Source organism: Lachancea lanzarotensis, scaffold LALA0S07 (assembly GCF_000938715.1).
Source record: "Lachancea lanzarotensis genome assembly LALA0, scaffold LALA0S07, whole genome shotgun sequence".
Classification (NCBI taxonomy): domain Eukaryota; kingdom Fungi; phylum Ascomycota; class Saccharomycetes; order Saccharomycetales; family Saccharomycetaceae; genus Lachancea; species Lachancea lanzarotensis.
The window spans coordinates 623,249-641,519 of record NW_019212885.1 but is presented as its reverse complement, the minus strand read 5'-3'; the positions used below and the strand labels follow the sequence as shown (position 1 = coordinate 641,519).

General features: G+C 44.0%; 8 protein-coding genes and 1 non-coding gene across 9 annotated transcripts; 2 read left to right on the top strand and 7 right to left on the bottom strand.

Moving 5' to 3' along the window:
- Positions 1 to 39: 39 nt before the first annotated feature.
- On the bottom strand, positions 40 to 1,461 carry TMS1 (LALA0S07e06568g1_1; the record flags this gene model as incomplete). Its single annotated transcript, XM_022771614.1, has 1 exon — positions 40 to 1,461. One exon carries the CDS (start codon positions 1,459 to 1,461, stop codon positions 40 to 42), a length of 1,422 nt encoding a protein of 473 aa, XP_022629502.1.
- Positions 1,462 to 2,363: 902 nt separating this feature from the next.
- ARP10 (LALA0S07e06546g1_1) lies at positions 2,364 to 3,557 on the top strand (the record flags this gene model as incomplete). Its single annotated transcript, XM_022771613.1, has 1 exon — positions 2,364 to 3,557. One exon carries the CDS (start codon positions 2,364 to 2,366, stop codon positions 3,555 to 3,557), a length of 1,194 nt encoding a protein of 397 aa, XP_022629501.1.
- Positions 3,558 to 3,633: 76 nt separating this feature from the next.
- On the bottom strand, positions 3,634 to 4,389 carry ISC10 (LALA0S07e06524g1_1; the record flags this gene model as incomplete). The annotated part of the gene is made up of 1 exon (XM_022771612.1): positions 3,634 to 4,389. One exon carries the CDS (start codon positions 4,387 to 4,389, stop codon positions 3,634 to 3,636), a length of 756 nt encoding a protein of 251 aa, XP_022629500.1.
- Positions 4,390 to 4,594: 205 nt separating this feature from the next.
- On the bottom strand, positions 4,595 to 4,846 carry SLO1 (LALA0S07e06502g1_1; the record flags this gene model as incomplete). The annotated part of the gene is made up of 1 exon (XM_022771608.1): positions 4,595 to 4,846. The coding sequence occupies one exon, from the start codon at positions 4,844 to 4,846 to the stop codon at positions 4,595 to 4,597; it is 252 nt and encodes an 83-aa protein (XP_022629499.1).
- Positions 4,847 to 5,034: 188 nt separating this feature from the next.
- Positions 5,035 to 5,108, bottom strand: LALA0_S07e06480r. Its single transcript has one exon. It is a non-coding gene; the product is annotated as a tRNA-Ile (tRNA).
- A 234-nt stretch (positions 5,109 to 5,342) lies between these two features.
- TMN2 (LALA0S07e06458g1_1) lies at positions 5,343 to 7,409 on the bottom strand (the record flags this gene model as incomplete). The annotated part of the gene is made up of 1 exon (XM_022771607.1): positions 5,343 to 7,409. One exon carries the CDS (start codon positions 7,407 to 7,409, stop codon positions 5,343 to 5,345), a length of 2,067 nt encoding a protein of 688 aa, XP_022629498.1.
- Positions 7,410 to 8,914: 1,505 nt separating this feature from the next.
- Positions 8,915 to 11,014, top strand: TRS85 (LALA0S07e06436g1_1; the record flags this gene model as incomplete). Its single annotated transcript, XM_022771606.1, has 1 exon — positions 8,915 to 11,014. One exon carries the CDS (start codon positions 8,915 to 8,917, stop codon positions 11,012 to 11,014), a length of 2,100 nt encoding a protein of 699 aa, XP_022629497.1.
- Positions 11,015 to 11,146: 132 nt separating this feature from the next.
- Positions 11,147 to 14,794, bottom strand: RAX2 (LALA0S07e06414g1_1; the record flags this gene model as incomplete). The annotated part of the gene is made up of 1 exon (XM_022771605.1): positions 11,147 to 14,794. The coding sequence occupies one exon, from the start codon at positions 14,792 to 14,794 to the stop codon at positions 11,147 to 11,149; it is 3,648 nt and encodes a 1,215-aa protein (XP_022629496.1).
- Positions 14,795 to 16,137: 1,343 nt separating this feature from the next.
- LALA0_S07e06392g (LALA0S07e06392g1_1) lies at positions 16,138 to 18,087 on the bottom strand (the record flags this gene model as incomplete). The annotated part of the gene is made up of 1 exon (XM_022771604.1): positions 16,138 to 18,087. The coding sequence occupies one exon, from the start codon at positions 18,085 to 18,087 to the stop codon at positions 16,138 to 16,140; it is 1,950 nt and encodes a 649-aa protein (XP_022629495.1).
- Positions 18,088 to 18,271: the final 184 nt, after the last annotated feature.

Sequence of the window (18,271 nt, the reverse complement as noted above, 5' to 3'; positions counted from 1 at the left end):
AAGATTAAACCTTGATTTGAATTTTTGCTTCTATTTCGTTCAATATTCGTCATACCCGAACCTGTCGGGTAGAACCATTGGTGCCACCAACGTCCAGCCGTAAAGACCATAGCAGATCCAGGCACTTATTATTTTAACCCACGAATAAAAATAGGTCCTTCCCACGGGAATGAAATCGCCTACATCGTCTTTGGTAACATTGACGGTAAGTAGAATAGCTATCCATTGTGTAGCCAAGAAAAAAATAATGTGAAACAACGAGTAGTTGTACTTTGTTGAGATACGCTCGTCATCACCATTTTCGCCTGTTTCGTGGGAGGTATTGGCCCATGCTGTGTCGTTGAGTGCACTTTCCGGCAAAACACCCTCCTCGACGGCTTGTCTAATGGCTTCTATCCGGAGCTGAGTTCTGCTTTGTCCTATTCCTTCGTAAGCTATTTCGTCGTCGCCATCGAGATAGACATGTTGTCCGCTAGAGTTGAAAGCAGAATTAGCCGCAGCACGAGTTGTGGTATAAGCTATCGCCACGAATGTGAAGAGAGAGCCAAGAACAACACTGAACTTACGCGTACGATCGGATCTCACGAAAGGGTTGCACTGCCGGTCGTCGGGCTCAGAAGCAAGCGCACTCATCGTCAGATACGTCCCGTAGATGGCCACCATACTACTCTGAGCCAAACCACATTTGGGATTGTACTCTTGAACTTTCGGATGTATTGATAGTCCTGTTGTGATTATGCTGAGTAACAAGTTTACTGTCACAGATACCTGATTCATTGTGCAGTTGCTTTGGCAGAACATGATGTACATTGTGATTGTCATGGCCAAAGACCCCACGTACATGCCACTAGTACCAATGACTAGGAATTTCTGCCATTTTGAAGAGTTCTCGTTCTCCATTTCAACGTGCTGAATGCATTTCTCAGCCCATTCGTGGGCAAAGTCGACTAAAAGAACCAGCCCGATCAAAATGAACAATGATCCCGATGGAACAGACACCCATTTGGAGAAGAAAACGAAAAAGCCGTTGGGGATTGTGAATGACACCACCACGAGCAAAACGTAGATAAGAAGTTTCACAGGCCACCATGAGTTTTGCAACGAAGCTCGACCATCTGTGGTCGACTTTACGTTCACCATGAGTGACGAAAGCAGCAGGTGCAACAGGCCCAATGAGAAGTTAAGACGATGAACCGTAAAAAACCCACATTCCCCTGTTGAGGTACACGACTTGCCACGCCACAGAAAAGCGTAGTTTGAAGACATAGATACCCAAGACACCAGTGAATTTATCAGAAGTAGCACTGCGTAGTTTAACCTGGTAGCTAAGGAGCTAGAACCACCGCTCAACGATTTGAAAGCCGAGACCAACGCTGTTGACGACAGTGACCCTACTAGCGATGCAAAGAAGGAAGCTGCGGCCGTCGAAGCGGCTATTGGAAGTGATAGTAGGACTCCCATATCCTGGGTTCTCTGTTAAGAATGGTTTCTGGATTCAAAGGATGGTTTTCAAAATCTAGTTAGATGGACATTGATTTATATATGTATATGTGAAGGATACTGATATTAATATAAGTTACGTACATAATGATACATATAAGATATATATGGATAGAATGAGTTGGGCGGCTAATGAGGTTTACTTATGGGTATCACAACACAAAAAGATCCAATATTGAAGGAGCTTTGTGGGTTCCGTGATGAGCTTTCATGACAGCTATGGTAACAAGTCGCTGATTTGTATTCAATCATACCCTGGTTGGTCTAGATTATGGGTTTTGTAGGAGACTCCTTCCGATTTTAGATGTTTGGAGCTACGGGTTCGCACGCGGGTCTGCTTCAATTAACAACGGATAATCACAGATGATACCGTCAGTTGAGCCTTTTTCGCACAGGAACTACAAGAATGGGCCAAGTAGCTTCGGAAATTGGGGAATTTTTAGTGAACTTTGTGATTCATTTCTCCCTAGGCTCGTTAGCCACTTGAATGATCACAACTGTTGAGAATATGTGATGAATTCATAAACAGGATGAGCTGCAAGTCAGGATATATACCAGTGGATATTTTGATTTCTCTGCGTTAAACGTTGACCAGTTTTGACAGAATGAGGCTTACAAGCTGGGAAGTACATTAGCATACTCCGCGCAAGAAACGGCTTGCAGTTGGGAAAAAAACAGTTGCAGCGCTTGTGTTTGATGTCCAGTGACGAAAACAGCCCTAACGCGAATGGGCTTAGCTTACCCCATCATTTGAGTCAAGAAGAGAAGAATGTTGACTGCCAAGTCCCCGAAAAATTGCGTCTGCGACGCTTTTCTTGGCATAAAAGTGTTCGAAAGCGAAAATCTCATATGTACTCTACTCTATGATTGAAAGAGCTCAGAAAGGAACCACCCTGGCCGGTAATCTCAGGTATGAATCTTTTTACGCACCCGCTACCCAATGCAGGTCATCGAGGGCAAGGGATTTCTTAAGAACTCAGCTGGGAATACCATGGTGCAAACCTGTCGGGAAGTGTAGATTCCGAGAAGACCGCTTTGCTGCTTTGTGCTGTGAGCGATTGATTTACTATGCCCACCTATCGAGTGAGAAAAATAACTTTTATTACGAAATAGAAGAGTTGACATTATATCCCTGTGAAAGCGTTGCACGAACCAACAATGTCATGAGTTCGAGTTATGTAGTGGTTCAGTTGGGCTCCAGAGTAATTCGAATTGGACACTGTGGTGATCCAGAACCACTTCTCACATATTTTTGGCCCATTGACCAGGCCTACAACGAACGTTTGACTACACGTTTATTTCGGCAATGGGTCCAAGATCCCTTGATGGTAGACTGTCGCAAAACGCATGTCCTAGTAGTTGAAAATGTGCTTCTTCCCGTAGAGACCAAAAAAATGATGGCTCGGATCTTTCAGGAATTGTGCATCGCTGAGGTCATCTTTATTCCAGATGCATTGATGTGCTTAGTGGCCGCAGGGCTAAGAAACGGCTTGGTGATTGACGTGGGTTGGGAGCATCTACTGGCAATTCCAGTAGCAGATCTCCGAATCCTGGACTGCGGTCTCGAAATAAGCACCAAAGGTGGCCACTGGCTGGCCCGCCAGATTTCCTCTGTTATACGTACTGAGCCGTCTGACTTGGACGAAATCGTCGAAACTGTGCTCTCAAAAACCTCAAAGCTCTCAATTGAAGTCAGATCGGTACAGAAAAAGCTTATTGAAGAACTGATAGGCCAAGACAACGCGAGTGATTTCGACTCGGACGAGTTTCCAATTTTTGAGCTCGTCTCATGTTCCCACGATAGCTTGCCTATAGATGTCCGGAAATCAATAAAGAAGCACGTTGTGATGTCAGGATTGGCTTCTCGAGTTCCTTCACTCAGGGCGCATTGTGAGATGTTATTGCAAGACTTTTGTTTTCTAGACACTTTGGGTCCTTGGATAGGCGGCAGTTTATATTTCGAACAGTTGCTTCGAATAAGTACGGAGAGAGACTGTGAGCTAAGTGAGCTTGTTCCAAACGACTGGCATGCTCAGCGATTCAAAGTTTATAAATGAAACATATCTTCAAAACATATGCGATTTGCACCTTTTCTACACGGTCCATGAAGAAAGTATTGGTAATCAGATGAACTTATTCGTTTTCAGCGGCTGCTGAATCAGTTTCCTGTAAAAATCGGGCCCAAGGCCTGTTTGTGAATTCGTTGCGTTCCTGCAGCAAGGAAAAGTAACCTGATCTGTCGATTCCAAAAACATAGTACAAGAACCGGTCAAACGCTTTCAGCTGACCTTCCTTCTCCTTAAGTTCCAGATTTCTCTCGAAACCAGGGCTTTTGCGGTCAACTATTCTCGAGATCTCATCCTGAAGCATGGCAAGACAAATTCCTTCGTAGTCATCATTTTCAAGTCTTCTCTCGGGATCGCATTCGCGGAAAATAGGTGGATAGTCCACACTTTTGGGAAGTTCTTTCGCAAGAGGTCCAAAATCCAGTATTTCATCATCAGAAAGTAGCTTAACGTCTCTGAGATAAATTGGAACGAATAGCTTCGAATCATCAGCTACCGATGCAAATTTAAGTGGCCGCATTGGTCTCGATCTTGGCGTCTTGATTTCAAAGTGGATTCTAGGAGAGGACCAGTTATGCTTATGGTGTAATGCTTCCGGTTGTCGCAAATAAGCGACCAAATCTTTCACATCCAGATCAACAGATGACCTCTTGGATGAAACATTTGGGTGCATTGCTTGAAGGTCTAGCTCTGCCTTTTTAACACCACTGGATTCCGATTTGGCACCTATTTTCATGCGAATGCTTGAATTCACCTCGAGGGTCGCATTTTCATCAGTAGCGGAAACGGCCCGATGATGCCGCTGATACGCTTGACTGGTCATCGCAAGAAGTTCAGACTTTTCGTTAAATTGTGATTGACTCAATGTCAAACCATCAAGACTTGAGGTCCCTAAACCCAAAAACCAGTGAATTATTGTCGTCATTTCAACTATGGTGACGTTTTACGTCCAACTCTACTTTTTTCCGCGCAAAAAGAACCATCAGGCTTATCCAGAGGAATCATAAACTATCCAAGTCTCTAAAAGCTCATTTGTCCAGTACATTGCCTTGTGACATCAAGTTTTCGATGTAATCTTGCAAGTAACGGTTTTCGTGCGATAACTGATCGCACTGTTTCCTCTGTTCGTCAGACCGATTTACAAGGAGCTCTAACGTATCACGAAGTAGCTTGGTTCGGTTTGGAATCTCGCTGTTCACACCGAAATCCGTATCACTACCAGTTTGTATCTTATCATCGAAGTCTTGAATATCTGGTACATTACCAGTCCCTTCTGCCATGTTGTCACTGAGATTGAAAATGAAAGTGTTAAAGCAAACAAACCTGTAGAATTTTCAAGTCTTAAGTTTACTCCGCACACCACGCAACCGATAGTTTATGCTTTTAGCTTGACTGCAAGGTCGTTGATACGACTTGTTCCCGTTGAGCTACATGTCCAAGCACACTTTTGTCAATGAAAAATATAATATGGTCTCTAGCGGGATCGAACCGCTGATCCCCGCGTTATTAGCACGGTGCCTTAACCAACTGGGCCAAGAGACCTGAATTGAAATTCCCAAGTAAAATGTGCTATATAATGCACTAAAGTATCACAGGATTCAGCTTTTCACTCAAATGGGGTCCTTAGTTTTCTTTCATGTCTTCAATGACACCTTTACCGGTGCTGGTTGACTGAAGTATTTCAAAAGATGACACTTGCATTCTGATATATATACTTGATTACATGAGTTTAGAAAGGTTCTTGGTCTTCGACCGTTCATTTCGTTGGTCCACATTTTAGTCAATCTTGATAGACGAGTAGATTCTTCTCACAAACCACAGGCTGCTCAAGAAGCCAATTGTACCGGTAATGAGGCATGAAAGCAGCGAAATCAACAGCGAGTAGCCTAGGTAGAGCACTATCGTAGTCAACCCACCAAGTCTAAATTTTGTGAAAAGGATGGAATGGACAAACATGTAAGTCGCGCAACCAATGCCCCCAATCCAGAATCCTCTCCATTGCCACTTCCAGTTTTCTAAACATAGGGAATAGTAAGTTAGCATAACGGTGACCAAAGAAGTTGTCAAAGTGAGCAACAGGAAAGATACGAACAAGAAACCGAACATGTAGAAGATCTTATTAAACCACAGACTGGAATAAATGAAATAGAGCTCCACAGCGATTGAACCAAATGGAAATATACCGGCGATCAAAGATGCAGGAATGGTCTTGAGATACCACGGCTGGAAGGGTATTTGTCTGGGAATTTGTTTGGTTTTGGTAGGATGCTCATCCCAATGACATTTCTTGCGAGCTACGAACGAACCCACAGCAGACAATGGCAAAGAAAAGATGAACCAAAGGGCTAAAATGGCACACATGGTACCGAACGGAAGAGCACCAGCGGAGTCAACAAAAATTAGGAAAAAGTTTAGAGCGATCATCACGCAGAAAATGGAGCCTGGGACTAGTAAAGGCGTCAGAAGCATGTTTACTTTCCAGTATTGTCCTCCAAAAAACTTGTAAGTGGCCATCGAGGTATAAGAACCAAAGAGACCAAAAAGGGCATAGAGAATGAACATCACGGTAGCCAATGACCCTCTTGAAGATGGAGATAAAAGTCCGAATAGAGCAAATGCAATGGTGCAGGCTGCCATCAAAAACAGCTGTGCCCCCGATCCGATAAGGACCGATAATAGCAGAGATCTTGATGGAGTGCGGAAGACATCGCCATGAACTAACTTCCAGCCGGTTTCCTCTTGAAAATCATCGTCCAAATTCAATTGGTTGTAGCGGGACAAGTCGTCTCTGAGGGTGCGGTACAAACTGTGAATCATCACGGAAGATAGTAGAACCACTACTAGGGAGAAATTGACCAGCGAGTACCACTGAATTTTAGGATCATAAACATGCAAATATTTGTCCCATCTCGTGGCCCATGCTGTGGCGGAAGCTTCAAAATGAACGGAGTAAGAAAAATTGACCTCGGTTTCCTGCTCTTCTGATAGCTCCAATAGCTCCCCTGTTGGAGCACATGAGTCAGAAAGAGATCTTTTGATGGAGACAGGGTTCACAGTGACTCCTACCACTCTGTAGTCCCCATTTCCACGGTCGTGGTATTCGATCTTGATGTCGAAATGGTTAACAAAATAAGGTGTTTCGATCTGTTTTACCATCTCCTTAGTGTTGACAACGTTCTTTCTTTTTGTGAGCTTGTGTGAGTTTGCAGGAGGCGCTTCCAAGTAGTCACCTTCGGAAACCGGGTTAGTGTGAGGTTGCGACTCTGATTCACTGGAACTCGAACCCTGTCCGCCCATTCTCAATTTGGAACCGCCCACATCGACCAAACCAAGCTCGAAGCCCGGTGTGTAAAAGTCTGATCCTGTTCTTCCATCATGTGAGACACGAGCTGCGGGCAAACCGTCAATAAGCCAATTTTGGAAAAATCCGTTGCGGATCAGTTTGTTCACAAATTTTGCGTCTTCGGCTGGGATTTTCTGCGAGCAGAGAGTAACACACTCTTTTTCTTCTAGCATTTCAATTTGGAAAGGCGAATTGTAAATCCTATCACCAAAAATGATCGAACCTAGCGATTCCCGCTGTTTTTCCATCTTTTCCGGCCGACAAAAATGGAGCTTGTCGTAGTAGTAATCGTAGGAGTATAAAAACGACTCTTTGTCGCCCAGATCCTCGTCATTTTCACCTTTATGCTGAAAGTACATTGATGGCGTCAGATGGTTTACCAACAGTGGAATTTCGTCACCTTTATGATAGGTGGTAGGGGCCACTCCCGGCAGATAGAAAGCATCTGCCAAGGACAAAAGCCCGGCCGCAGCCACCATACAAGTTACCAGATTTCTCATAGAATTGAATACCACGAGAAATGGGGTATATAACGGTACGTTAGCCCTCGAGTCTCTACGCAAACTTGTTTCCGTTAGGCTCTGGTTAAAACGCTCATTGTTTTGTATAAATACGTAGAAAACCCGATCTTCGTCTTAGGTGATGGTATTCGTGAATATTACCGAAAAAAAGAATTAAGGACCCGCAGAGGGTTCGAATGGATGTCCGATTTTTTCACAATTAGACTTGCAGTAAATATTGTTGACAATGTTTAAGGTGTCAGCACAATGTATTAAGGGCACCGTAATGTTTTCAGCGCGTGTCTAACTGTAGCGGAGCACAATTCAGCTTTCTTTCTAGAGTTACGACGACTTGTTCAAGACCTAGTCTCAGATGAACAGGCTCACGTGATACAACGACAGCGACGGTGTTTACTAAAATAACCAAGCAAGCTCGACAACTAGAGACTGCAGCAATGGAGAATGACGCTAGCCCTGGTAATACCACTAGGTGCTAATTTCATCGTAGAGAAGGGTGCTTAAGATGCCGATGATGACTATTCATCTGCTTCGATCCAGCAACTAGGACGAATGATCTTCAACTTCTAATAAAGCATACTTCAAACCCGTGTGTTCCAAACTGAATAATAACATTTTTCAATCGCATGAATGTTTTTGTGAGCTTTGTCTCTCGTGAATGCTGATACTCTCAAACCTGTGACTCTATCAACCGTCTTCACATTGATCGCTGGCTCCGGAATGTTTAATCTTGCTGATTCTATGATTCTCTCACTCTCAATAAAGGAAATTACCGACTGCACTCAACGATAATCGTACCAGGACACCCTCGAGACTCAATCTAAATCTCGCAACGAGTTTCAACAGTTATCATACGGCATGTTAATAATAGGATGCGGCTCGATAAAGAGCTGTGGATTACGTTGCGAGGACCTGCCATTCTCGAAGGTATCAATGTAGTAGAACTTAAATTTCATGTGTGAAGCATATACTTTACTGACATCGTCATAGTTGTGCTATTACCTTGAATATGCGGGCAGAAACCAAATGGCATACCAATGCACCACAACAGCACATCCAGGGATAAAAACGGAACAGCAAAGGAAAGCCTTTAGAAGTACCATGAGCTAGCGGGCAGAGTTTACAAACCATTCTCATGCTCTTCCATTTTCATACCCGATACATCAATTTCGTCTCCTGAACTAATCGCCTCACATAGGGGCAAACCGTGCTCATCATCGTGGGGAAGTAAAGAACCATCCAAATACAACGAAGTCTAACTCTGGCACACCTCGTTCCCCAGTTTTGACATCGGAATGAGGTGTGTTAACGATTTTAGGGCTTACCACTTAGGGCTAAAACCTTCAAAAGTTCATTTCAGTCACATGATAGCATCGCGACCGAGCTTAATTACCATCTATGTTCACCGTGTGAGCCCGAAACTCTCTTCCAAACACAACTAGAGCCCCTACCGACTTTGCTGGCCCACAACTCAGCACTAAATCCCTATGCCGCTATCTTATGAGCGGTATATGAACTTGATTTTTCATCGGGACTCGGTGGTAGAACCTGTACCACAAGAAATCTCACGAAAAATTGTCTCCGGAGCTGTATCGCCTGTAGTGACCGTTACATCAAATGAGGTCCTAGATCAGCATATACAAGAGTGTTTTGGCCTCGATAGTCTTTACATGCTGCTCCGCCATTTTGGGGACTGTATTTCAGATAGGGCACAAGCTGATAACGACGATGTTGGAGCTACACCAGTAGAAGCACAGACCACAGGCGGGCTTTTAACAACTCCAAACGTACAGACTAGAGCGCGCAGTCGCTCCAATAGTCTGTTTCAAAGGTCTTCGTCGCAATTCATGCGGTTCACAAGACCATTAACAGATCTTATCGGCACTCGAGAATCTCACGACTTACTGTTCGACTACCACTCTCTTGAGGTGTTTTTGCAGCACTATTTGAGTCTAATTGAAGATAGAACCACTCCCAGTACACCCCATACTCTACTTCAGCATTCCTTATATCACAAGTTTTTCATAACTGCAATATCGTCGACCACACACTTATCCCCTTACGAATCGTTTAATCATCCCGTTGCGTCGCTACTGGCCCTGGATATAAGCAAGGATCAAGACTACGAAACTGCCAAAGAACTGTTAGTCTCATTCAAAAACATGCATAACCGTACACCACATTTTCCATCTTTCATCAACATCAGTGATGTACTACCCGTCTTCTTACTTTGTTACGAAGAGGATTCCCGCGAACAGTTTGAGAAATGCCAGTCTCTAGCTAAGATGCTTCAAAAGCAACTATTTGTTGAAAGCCTCTTACTTCCTTTGTGGGATAAAGATGAAAATGCGGCTAAGCGTGTGTTACGCTTGCCAGTTATGTCGTCACTCGAAGAATCAGTGCTTTCTACAATGAATGAAAAACAGTTCGAGCTTTCTCTTCCCTTGATTGAAACCATATACGACCGTCTAACAATCTTTTCGGAAGAATTGATGATACCATTCATGAAGCGCAAGATTTCGTTCTGGGAAGAGACTATCTTGCAACCTCGCAAATCCATCTTCCCTAACTCCAAATTCTTTCGGAAGCTCATGTCAAGTAATCCTGCCCCCACGGCTAACAACGATTCAGCGACTCATAACTATCAAGGTCTTGCTTATTTCGCTGCAACTTCTAATGAGTTCCTGTTAAGAAAACTAGCAGATTGGTCGTTTATGCTGTCCGATTTCAAGACGGCTTACTCCACTTACGAGTCACTTTCCAAAGACTTTGAGACCAGCCCAGAATATTTGGCATCATGTCTCGAGTGGTGCGCTCTTTCAGTGTTAATGGGTGCCCAAAGTATAGTTACCGTGAAGATGATAAAGAACGATATTGACCCACTGATAACCAGGGCACTGAAATCCTACGAGCTGTCAGCGACAAGGGCCAAGGAACGAAATGCCTTGATCGAAAGTAGCAGCAGAAAGGCCGCTGTATCAGGTGCAGCGCTGGACACCAAACCTAAAAATTCAGCGGAGGATCAATCAGTATCAACGCCATATCAGTCCGCACAAAGTTACGAAACAAGATGTATGCTTTTGGCAGCAGAGCTTTTCCTGAGCCTGAGTGATACATGGACAGCAACACCATACGCTATTAAGTACCTGGAGACGATTTTAGATGACTGTACCGTTGGCACTTTATCAGAAGTTGTGATTTGGGAAAGGCTTGCACAATGCTATGCTTCAAGAATTGATCCCAGAATCAAAAGCAAAAAGACCCTGGCGGACTTCCGTGGTGCCGATGACCTCGAGAAAGTTAATGAAGGGGAAGAGCTCTCTGATGCAGAGTCGGATGATGATGACCAACCTTACAATCACAAGATCGAACAGGATTGTGTGAGCGCAATTGGGCTCACGAGAAAGCGTAAATCTGCGTTATTTCGCTTGATAGCAGCAAAAAAATGGGTCGAGGCCAAGCAATGGCGGCAGGCATCTTGGACCTTCAAAGACGTAGAGTTGATGTATGCGGACACAGCTTTCGCGCTTAGAAAGACCTCAATACTGGACCGTCTACGAAATGAAATCCAATGTCATGAACCATGATCTGACCTCAATTGGTAGCTTCGTCAGCCGTGGTCTATTTTGATAAAGTATTAATATTATTACAAACCTCTGCTGTGTTTATAGAGAATGCGGAAAGGCTAGCTAGCCTTATTGATGCAAAACGTCATAACGTTATATGAATTTCATTAGTTTTTCGGGGGGAACCGTGTCTATCATTTCGTTCTCGTCGATACGTGGTTTGAGAAATTGAGAGTTTTCACCAGTGTCACCAAAGAAATACGAAAGAGCAACTGCCAGTGTTCCCAAGACAGCTATTGTTCCCATGGAGAGTGCAAGGCCAATCAGCACAACAAACCCTCTGTCGATTCGCTTTTCATCGTTTCTGTGATGAGACTTAGAGGATGTTGGTTCAGATGGACGCCCTCCACTGTTAGTAGTATTAACTTGTAAGGGACTCTGTAAGAAACCTTGATAGCTATCGGCTGAAGAGATATCCTTGTTTGTAAATATGACTGGAGGACCTTCGAAATTTGATGCCGTTGTAGCGGATGATGTGGTGAGAAATGGAAACCACTGTTGAGAATGGTAGATTACTGCGCTTAATGAACCGTAACTTTCGTGACGAATATCACCCGTGATAATTATAGCATTGGTCTCATTAGTAGTTGTGTACTCGGAGAAGTTTTGATGCAGAGGAAAAGCCTGAGCTCCTTCAAAAACAGAAGAGGTTTCGAATCCTGAAGATACTTTCGTCCAGCTTCCGTTCATGAGCTGATAAACATTGCGTTCTGAAACTGCAACGAGGTTGCTGTGGGATTCATCCAGGAATGCGAAGTCTTTTACTTCTTCATCTCCAGCTTTCACAACCTCGGATGAGCCATTGGTAAACGACAAAGTAACAAGACCGGCAGCACTTTGGTTGCCGATCTGCACAGATCCTGCGACAATAAGCGTGTCGTCGAAAGCCGTCATTTTATCGATGACGCCGGTCACAGAATTGTTAAGAAAAGATGACCATTTATTTTCGCGGTAATCAAATAAGCAAAGTCCGGAGCAAGCAGACTTCTCATCTGTGAAGTTTCCACCTACCAAAATCGATGTGTTTCCCTCCAAAAATATGAATGAATTGACGGAGGCTTCGTTGGACCAGGAATAATTTGCCAAAGGACTGTCGACACTAAGGTTTCTTAAAATGAATTGCGGTCCTGTGGTAGCATTCTGCAAGCCAATGGCCAAGAGAGATTCGTTCTTCAGGTAGGCCAAAGCTGAGACAGGATTTGGCCATTGATAGGGCAGGTTCTGGGTCTTGGTTGAGTTTTCCAGCTTAATCAATGTGTGCGTATTTGACGAATTTTGTGGATCATAGCATGCATAGATTGCGGTTGAATTATCAACGAAAACAGCATCGTATGGAAACATCCCTCCAAATGCATTCGATGAATTTGTGCTTGGGCTCGACTTGAGTGGAAACGAGAAAGTACCATCGAGCATGGTATACTGGTTCTTTATGATGTTTCCCTGCATCAAGGTGTCGTTCAAAGAGTTGGAACCTGCACTGAGAGCTGATAAGGCCAGCTTAGACGTATTGCGAAGAAGTTGCTTCGAGGTTACATCGACCACGAAGTTGTCATTGAAAATCAAGGCTTCCTCACCATTTAGGGTAATGTTGGCTATACGTGAAGCTTTCAAGTTACCTCCGAAAAAATCAAATACTGTGCCATCGGGATTCAAGGCGATTGCCGTTGTAGAGTTATCAAATTCCCCGATGACAGCCAGGCCATTAGAAAAAGCTTGCACTGAGTCAATTTTCTGACCGATGCTTCTTGAGCGAATCTTAGACGACTCTAAATTTTCATCTAGGTGAGTTGTTATCAAATCACCTGTGGAGGTTAATAGTACAGCTGTATCTTCCAATCTATCAATGAACATGTTCGCATGTTTTGGAAGCGTCGAGCTTGTTGTTAACCCCATCAGATTGGCGCTAGAATTGATTCCTTGGCTGTAAGATATTACCTCTGATTGGGTCACATTGTATTGCATCAGACCGTTCAAAAGATTGTGGTCTTTAATGTCAAACACCGAGCTATCATATGCTTTAGAAATAACCTCGACTTTTTCAGCGACCATAACAGAACTATCAGAGCTACCAGCACTCTTGAAAACCACTGTGATGTTCAAACTGTCATCGAGAGGCCCCGAATAAAGCGTGTCATACTTTTCGTATGCATTAGTTTGATAAATGTCAAATGTGGAAAGGACTGTATCATTTTTCTGGGAACGCACTGTTGCATTCACAACGCCTCTTGACTCACAAGAATTGTCAGCCGTACATCCCGGTGTCAACAAATTGACCGTGTACTCACCGGGATATGCAATGTCGACTAAGTAGGTTACCCACGGAAGATCTTCACTACTGTCAAAATCGGTGTAGACATAATTGTCTCCCTGTGAACTGGACTGCCATACAGAAGTACTTGACAGGTCAGATTTGAACATGGTGGTTGCACCGCCGCAATTGGGAGCGTTGTTTGTGTCGTTAGCATAGACAGAAATTTGATCTTCATAGAGCTCGAATGACTTGAGCCCCGCGCTTGAGCCGTAGGAGTCTAGGGAACTAAATTTCAAGCTTGTAATTGGAACTTCGTCAACGAATGCAAAGTCTTGATACGAGTCAGACCATTCTAGCGTTGTTTGGTTTCCCAGGAAATAGGTCCTGTCGGCACTAGAACTGCCGGAGGATAGGGCACTTAGATTATTAATGGGATACAACGGGCACCAGGCATCACAGAAAGACAAATGGCCACTTGAGGGGTCCAGGTAGGTTAGATTCATAATGCCATTGGAAGGCGAAGTGATAATGCGGAATAGCGACACCTGCTCATCATCCACAGGAGAGTTATAAAGACGAAGTTTTGATAGTCTCGTCCTGGCGGCGAGAGTCACATTGAACTCGCCTTGTGCACTGTTGCTTTCTACCCAACCTGTGCTGTCGGAGGAGGATGGGCAGATTAGCTCTTCTTTTTGCAAAATTCCCGTGGAGCTCCATTCCGCATTTTTAAGAGAAAGAGGCTTACTCAATTCAGGCACAGTCACATTTGTATTGGTGGAATTCGAGCTATTCATTAAAGCTTTAGAGTTTTCGACTGCAGAGAAATTTCCTGCAAAAAAAAGTGTTTGATCATTCCAGGGTAAGATGGAGTTGACTATTGAACCCAAGCCGAACCCTCCAAAAGGTAAAAGTTCAACCTCATTTCTTTCGTAGTCCCAAGAAACCACAGAATGTACAGTTGCATTGACGCTCTGGTATTCGAAATCTCCGCCAAAATACGCCTTTCCGCCCACAACTGTGATGGCATTTACCTTTGACAACGTCTGGGGAAAAATCTGACGGTATTCGATCGTGGAAAGGTTGAGGACCAACTGATGGTCTAATTGGTGGCCCAAGATAGAACCTGTCCCGCTGAGAATAAATGAATCGGACTCCAGCGGTACTATGTGCTCTATATGGAAAGTCTCGTTGTTCTGGGCCGCATAAAGCTCGATAAGTGTGTCACCGGAAGAATAGATGAGCCTTTGGTCGGTGGTGTTGGTCAATTCACCGGTGAAGTTGTTTTGGCCCGAATACGTATAGAAATTGAGATCTTGGAAGTTGCCCAGCAACTGTACTTGGCCATTGACACTTTCTGAAAAGTCTAATTGAGGCTGCTCGATGACCTTGATGTTCAATGCACGTTCAATTTGTTCCAATTGCGCTGCACCACACAATTTCGAACTGGATAGGATCACACTGCAAATGAATGCTGCGATGAGGCCTCGCATTTTTTTGAACTATACTTGCTCTAGAAAACTCAATTGAAGAGCTTTGAAAAAGGGTGTCGAAACCTTTAGAGTCCTCAATATTCCAGCAAAATGCTAAGAAGGAAAGCTGGTCTTTTTTTGTTCCTAATCAAGAGCCAGAGTAGTCCTAGTTACAATTGACCGCTGAGAGTTCAGTCTCGCTATGGTTAACCGAAGAGACTGATCACTATTATATTTCAATCGAAGGTCAAGTCCTGGGAATGCTAAGTTCACTTCTTGACCAACGGTTCTTCGATGAGTTTACAGGTTCACATCTGCATTCTTCGAAAAATTTAAGCTGATGCCAGATTCACTCAAATGGTTAATTGTAAATATGATCTATCCACTAATGACACGAATTTCCAAAGTGATAAAACAGCTCGAGATGACAGAAACAGTCAAAGTGACGTGGAATTTGATCTGGCATCTATCAAGAAACACTGAGTGAACAGAAACATGAGCTTCTTACTTGACTCTGTTGGTCTGGAGTGTTGGTGTGCTTGTGCTTGTGTGTGCCATGAGTGAAGGCAGTTCAAATAAATTATGATTTATTAACAATAACTACTGTGCCTCTATAAATTGTAAAACGTCACCCTTGACATGAATAATTTATACGGATGCTTACTGGGCGTTAGCTAGAATGGTGGTTTGTTCGTTCAATTCCAACCAGAGGTCGTTAGCTTGAAGTAGTTTTTCAAAATAGAGGGAAAAGGAACCGGGCCAATTATTGGTCTCGCGACAGAATATTATCTTAAATACTACATTACAGTTAAACAACACTATTTTGGAGCTCTTGATGGAAGTCATACCATGATCTGGTCAGTCGCAAGCGTCTCATATAAGTCTGGTCGCACAGAGACTTTGCTCTTATGTTTACGAAACCAGAGAAACTTACCACATTCGTGATTTACCAAAAGATCGAATTGACGGCACGAATCTGTTTAGCAAACATTGAAGCACCAAGGACTGTGCTTACTCAAAACTTCTAGTGGCTACACCATCTGCAATAGCACTTTTTTTGACAGCTCGTCAAAATTTCGACGTACTGCTGAGTGTTTCTCGTATGTCAAGTAATTGGCATTTCACTGGTCGGTTAATATGTTGAGCATATGAGAAACAACGATTTGGAGTTTCTGAGGTGTTCAACTAGCGATTGTTCCAACAGATCAAAGTTATTAATGACTTCATTAACAAAATACGATTTTACAACTTTTCGGGCCACAAAAGTTCGTCTCTTTGGTAATTGCCATTTGGTCTTATGCATTAACCTCAATTACTCATCTCTTTTTTCTCTTTCCCTCGTCTTTCTCTCTTTTGCCCCTGATCTAATCCCTATCGGACAATGCGGTATCTCGGAAGTCAGGTCTATGTCTCACAAACGCTTCCTTCATGCTGCTCAAATTATTGCATGACCAAACGACAGAATGATTTTCCATCTGGCGAACTTCGTCAATCATTCCGAGAACAGTTTCGGGACTAAGACCCTTTGCATAAGACATGCGTTCAACCCATTGCACAAACGCCTTTTTCTTTTGGAAAGTGCGCTTCTTTCTGAAATGTACGAGATTTCGCTTTCCGCAATCCTCCACGAACGCATCGATTTGCGGTTGAAGCGACTGATAGTACTCGTTATACATACCGTAAATCGAGTCCTGATCGTTGGCCATAACAATGGCTAATTTCCCGTCTTCGTCCACATAATAATTTTTGCCTTCCGATGTGACGGGCGGCTGATACATTTCTCCCTTGGTAAGAGTAGCGCCCATGAACTCCCTGAATTTATTGCGTGGCTTTTTGATCGCAGATCTGGCACTGCCGCCTGTATTGGAACCACCCGATAGACCTGCCGCCATTAATGGAGCTGACAGCTGTAATTGTGACGTCTGAGATTTCCCCTCTGCACTGAAATCCGTCGCTCCTTCATTAGCAGTGCCAGGATCTTTTAGCTCAAGGTCATTGTCAAAACGAAATGCTGTCGTTGACGAATTGTAAGGTAGTCCGGTGTCAAATGTGGCAGCAGGGTGAGACGGGAGATCCAATTCTATTTTTGTAGTCTGGCCTATGCCATGTACGTCAGACGTATCCATGGGTGATGCATGTCCTAAAGCTATATCACCGGGCAAGTTTTCTGGAAACGGTGGCAGTCCAATTTTGGGAGATGACGGAGATGGAGTTTTAGGCACGGCATTACCCATACTATTCTTGAGAAATGTAAACTGGTATTTGAGATTTCTCAAGCTTTCAGAAAGAACATTGTTTTGCCGCCGTAGATCAACGTTTGCGGCCCCCAGAGATTGAAGTTTTCGTGAGATTTCGGGGAGCGCATGCGAAAATAGGTGATCTAGACGTTGTTGTTGATCTGCGTCTCGATTTGTAGGTTGGGTCGGCATTGGGAAAGATTCCTGGAGCTCAGGTAAACCTGAAGGAAAAGGTGATTGGTGTACACCATAAAATTGATGTGACGATTGTTGTGCTGGCACGACTGGGATGGATGGTGATTGATTTGACAGGTCCAATGGCATGTAATCCGGAATTCCCGTGTTCCGTTGGCTCAAATACTCAGGCGCCATATAAGGTAAAGATGTGACGGTGCCAGGGTTTTTAATGGAAGAGACCACCAAGCCCTCGAGTTGGTTATCATCCAGCGGTGTCCAATTTGGATTTTCGGCCTCTTCATCGGATTGGTTTGTGTAAATGGCAGGTTTCTGCGGAAATAAAGCCATTTCGAGATCCTGGAGAAGCTTTAGCGCTTTGAACGCCTGGTACAACGTTGCCGTGTTGTACCCGTATTCGTTCCAGTTTGCGGTTAGAAATGCAACGCCTCTCTTGGTTGTGACGATAAAACGGTTGCTACGCGTGCCTCTGGGGTCTTGTTCTATCGAGAATGACCACTTGAAGTATCGCAGAATGACTGGAATGTACATTGCCGACAGCACCTCTGCCGGGTATGCCATGAGGACCTTGAATATGCTGTCGATGTGCAGCAGACAGGTGTACTGCGTTCGGTAGCGCGATTTGGCGGCCTTGTAGCAGTCATAAACGCTTTCGCGACCGCGCATTTGCAGCAGGGTGTTCCACAGTGTTTCCTGCAGCAGAAAAAGCGTTGATTCGACCAATTCCGGTGATTGGCTATGGACCGGTTCGTTTTGCACTGTCTGAGCTGCGGAAGGCGATGGATCTGAGATGACGGCGTCATTTTGACCGGTCTGCGTGGCTGGCGTCACGCTGGGTTGTGAAGTAGGCGATGTTTTCAGGTTTGAAGTACTTTGCTGCATTTGTGGTATTGTCCAAATCACTTTTTGTTCCACTTGTATGCCACTCCTCGTCAACCAAACGATTTTATCTGTACGTTTAGCGTTTTTTTCCACACTGGCTTTTCACAAGCTCTGTGAAACCTTATGGAACCGTGTGTAAAAGGCTCTTTTCGAAGCCTCCCTCTCGTTTCGCTTCGTTTCGCTT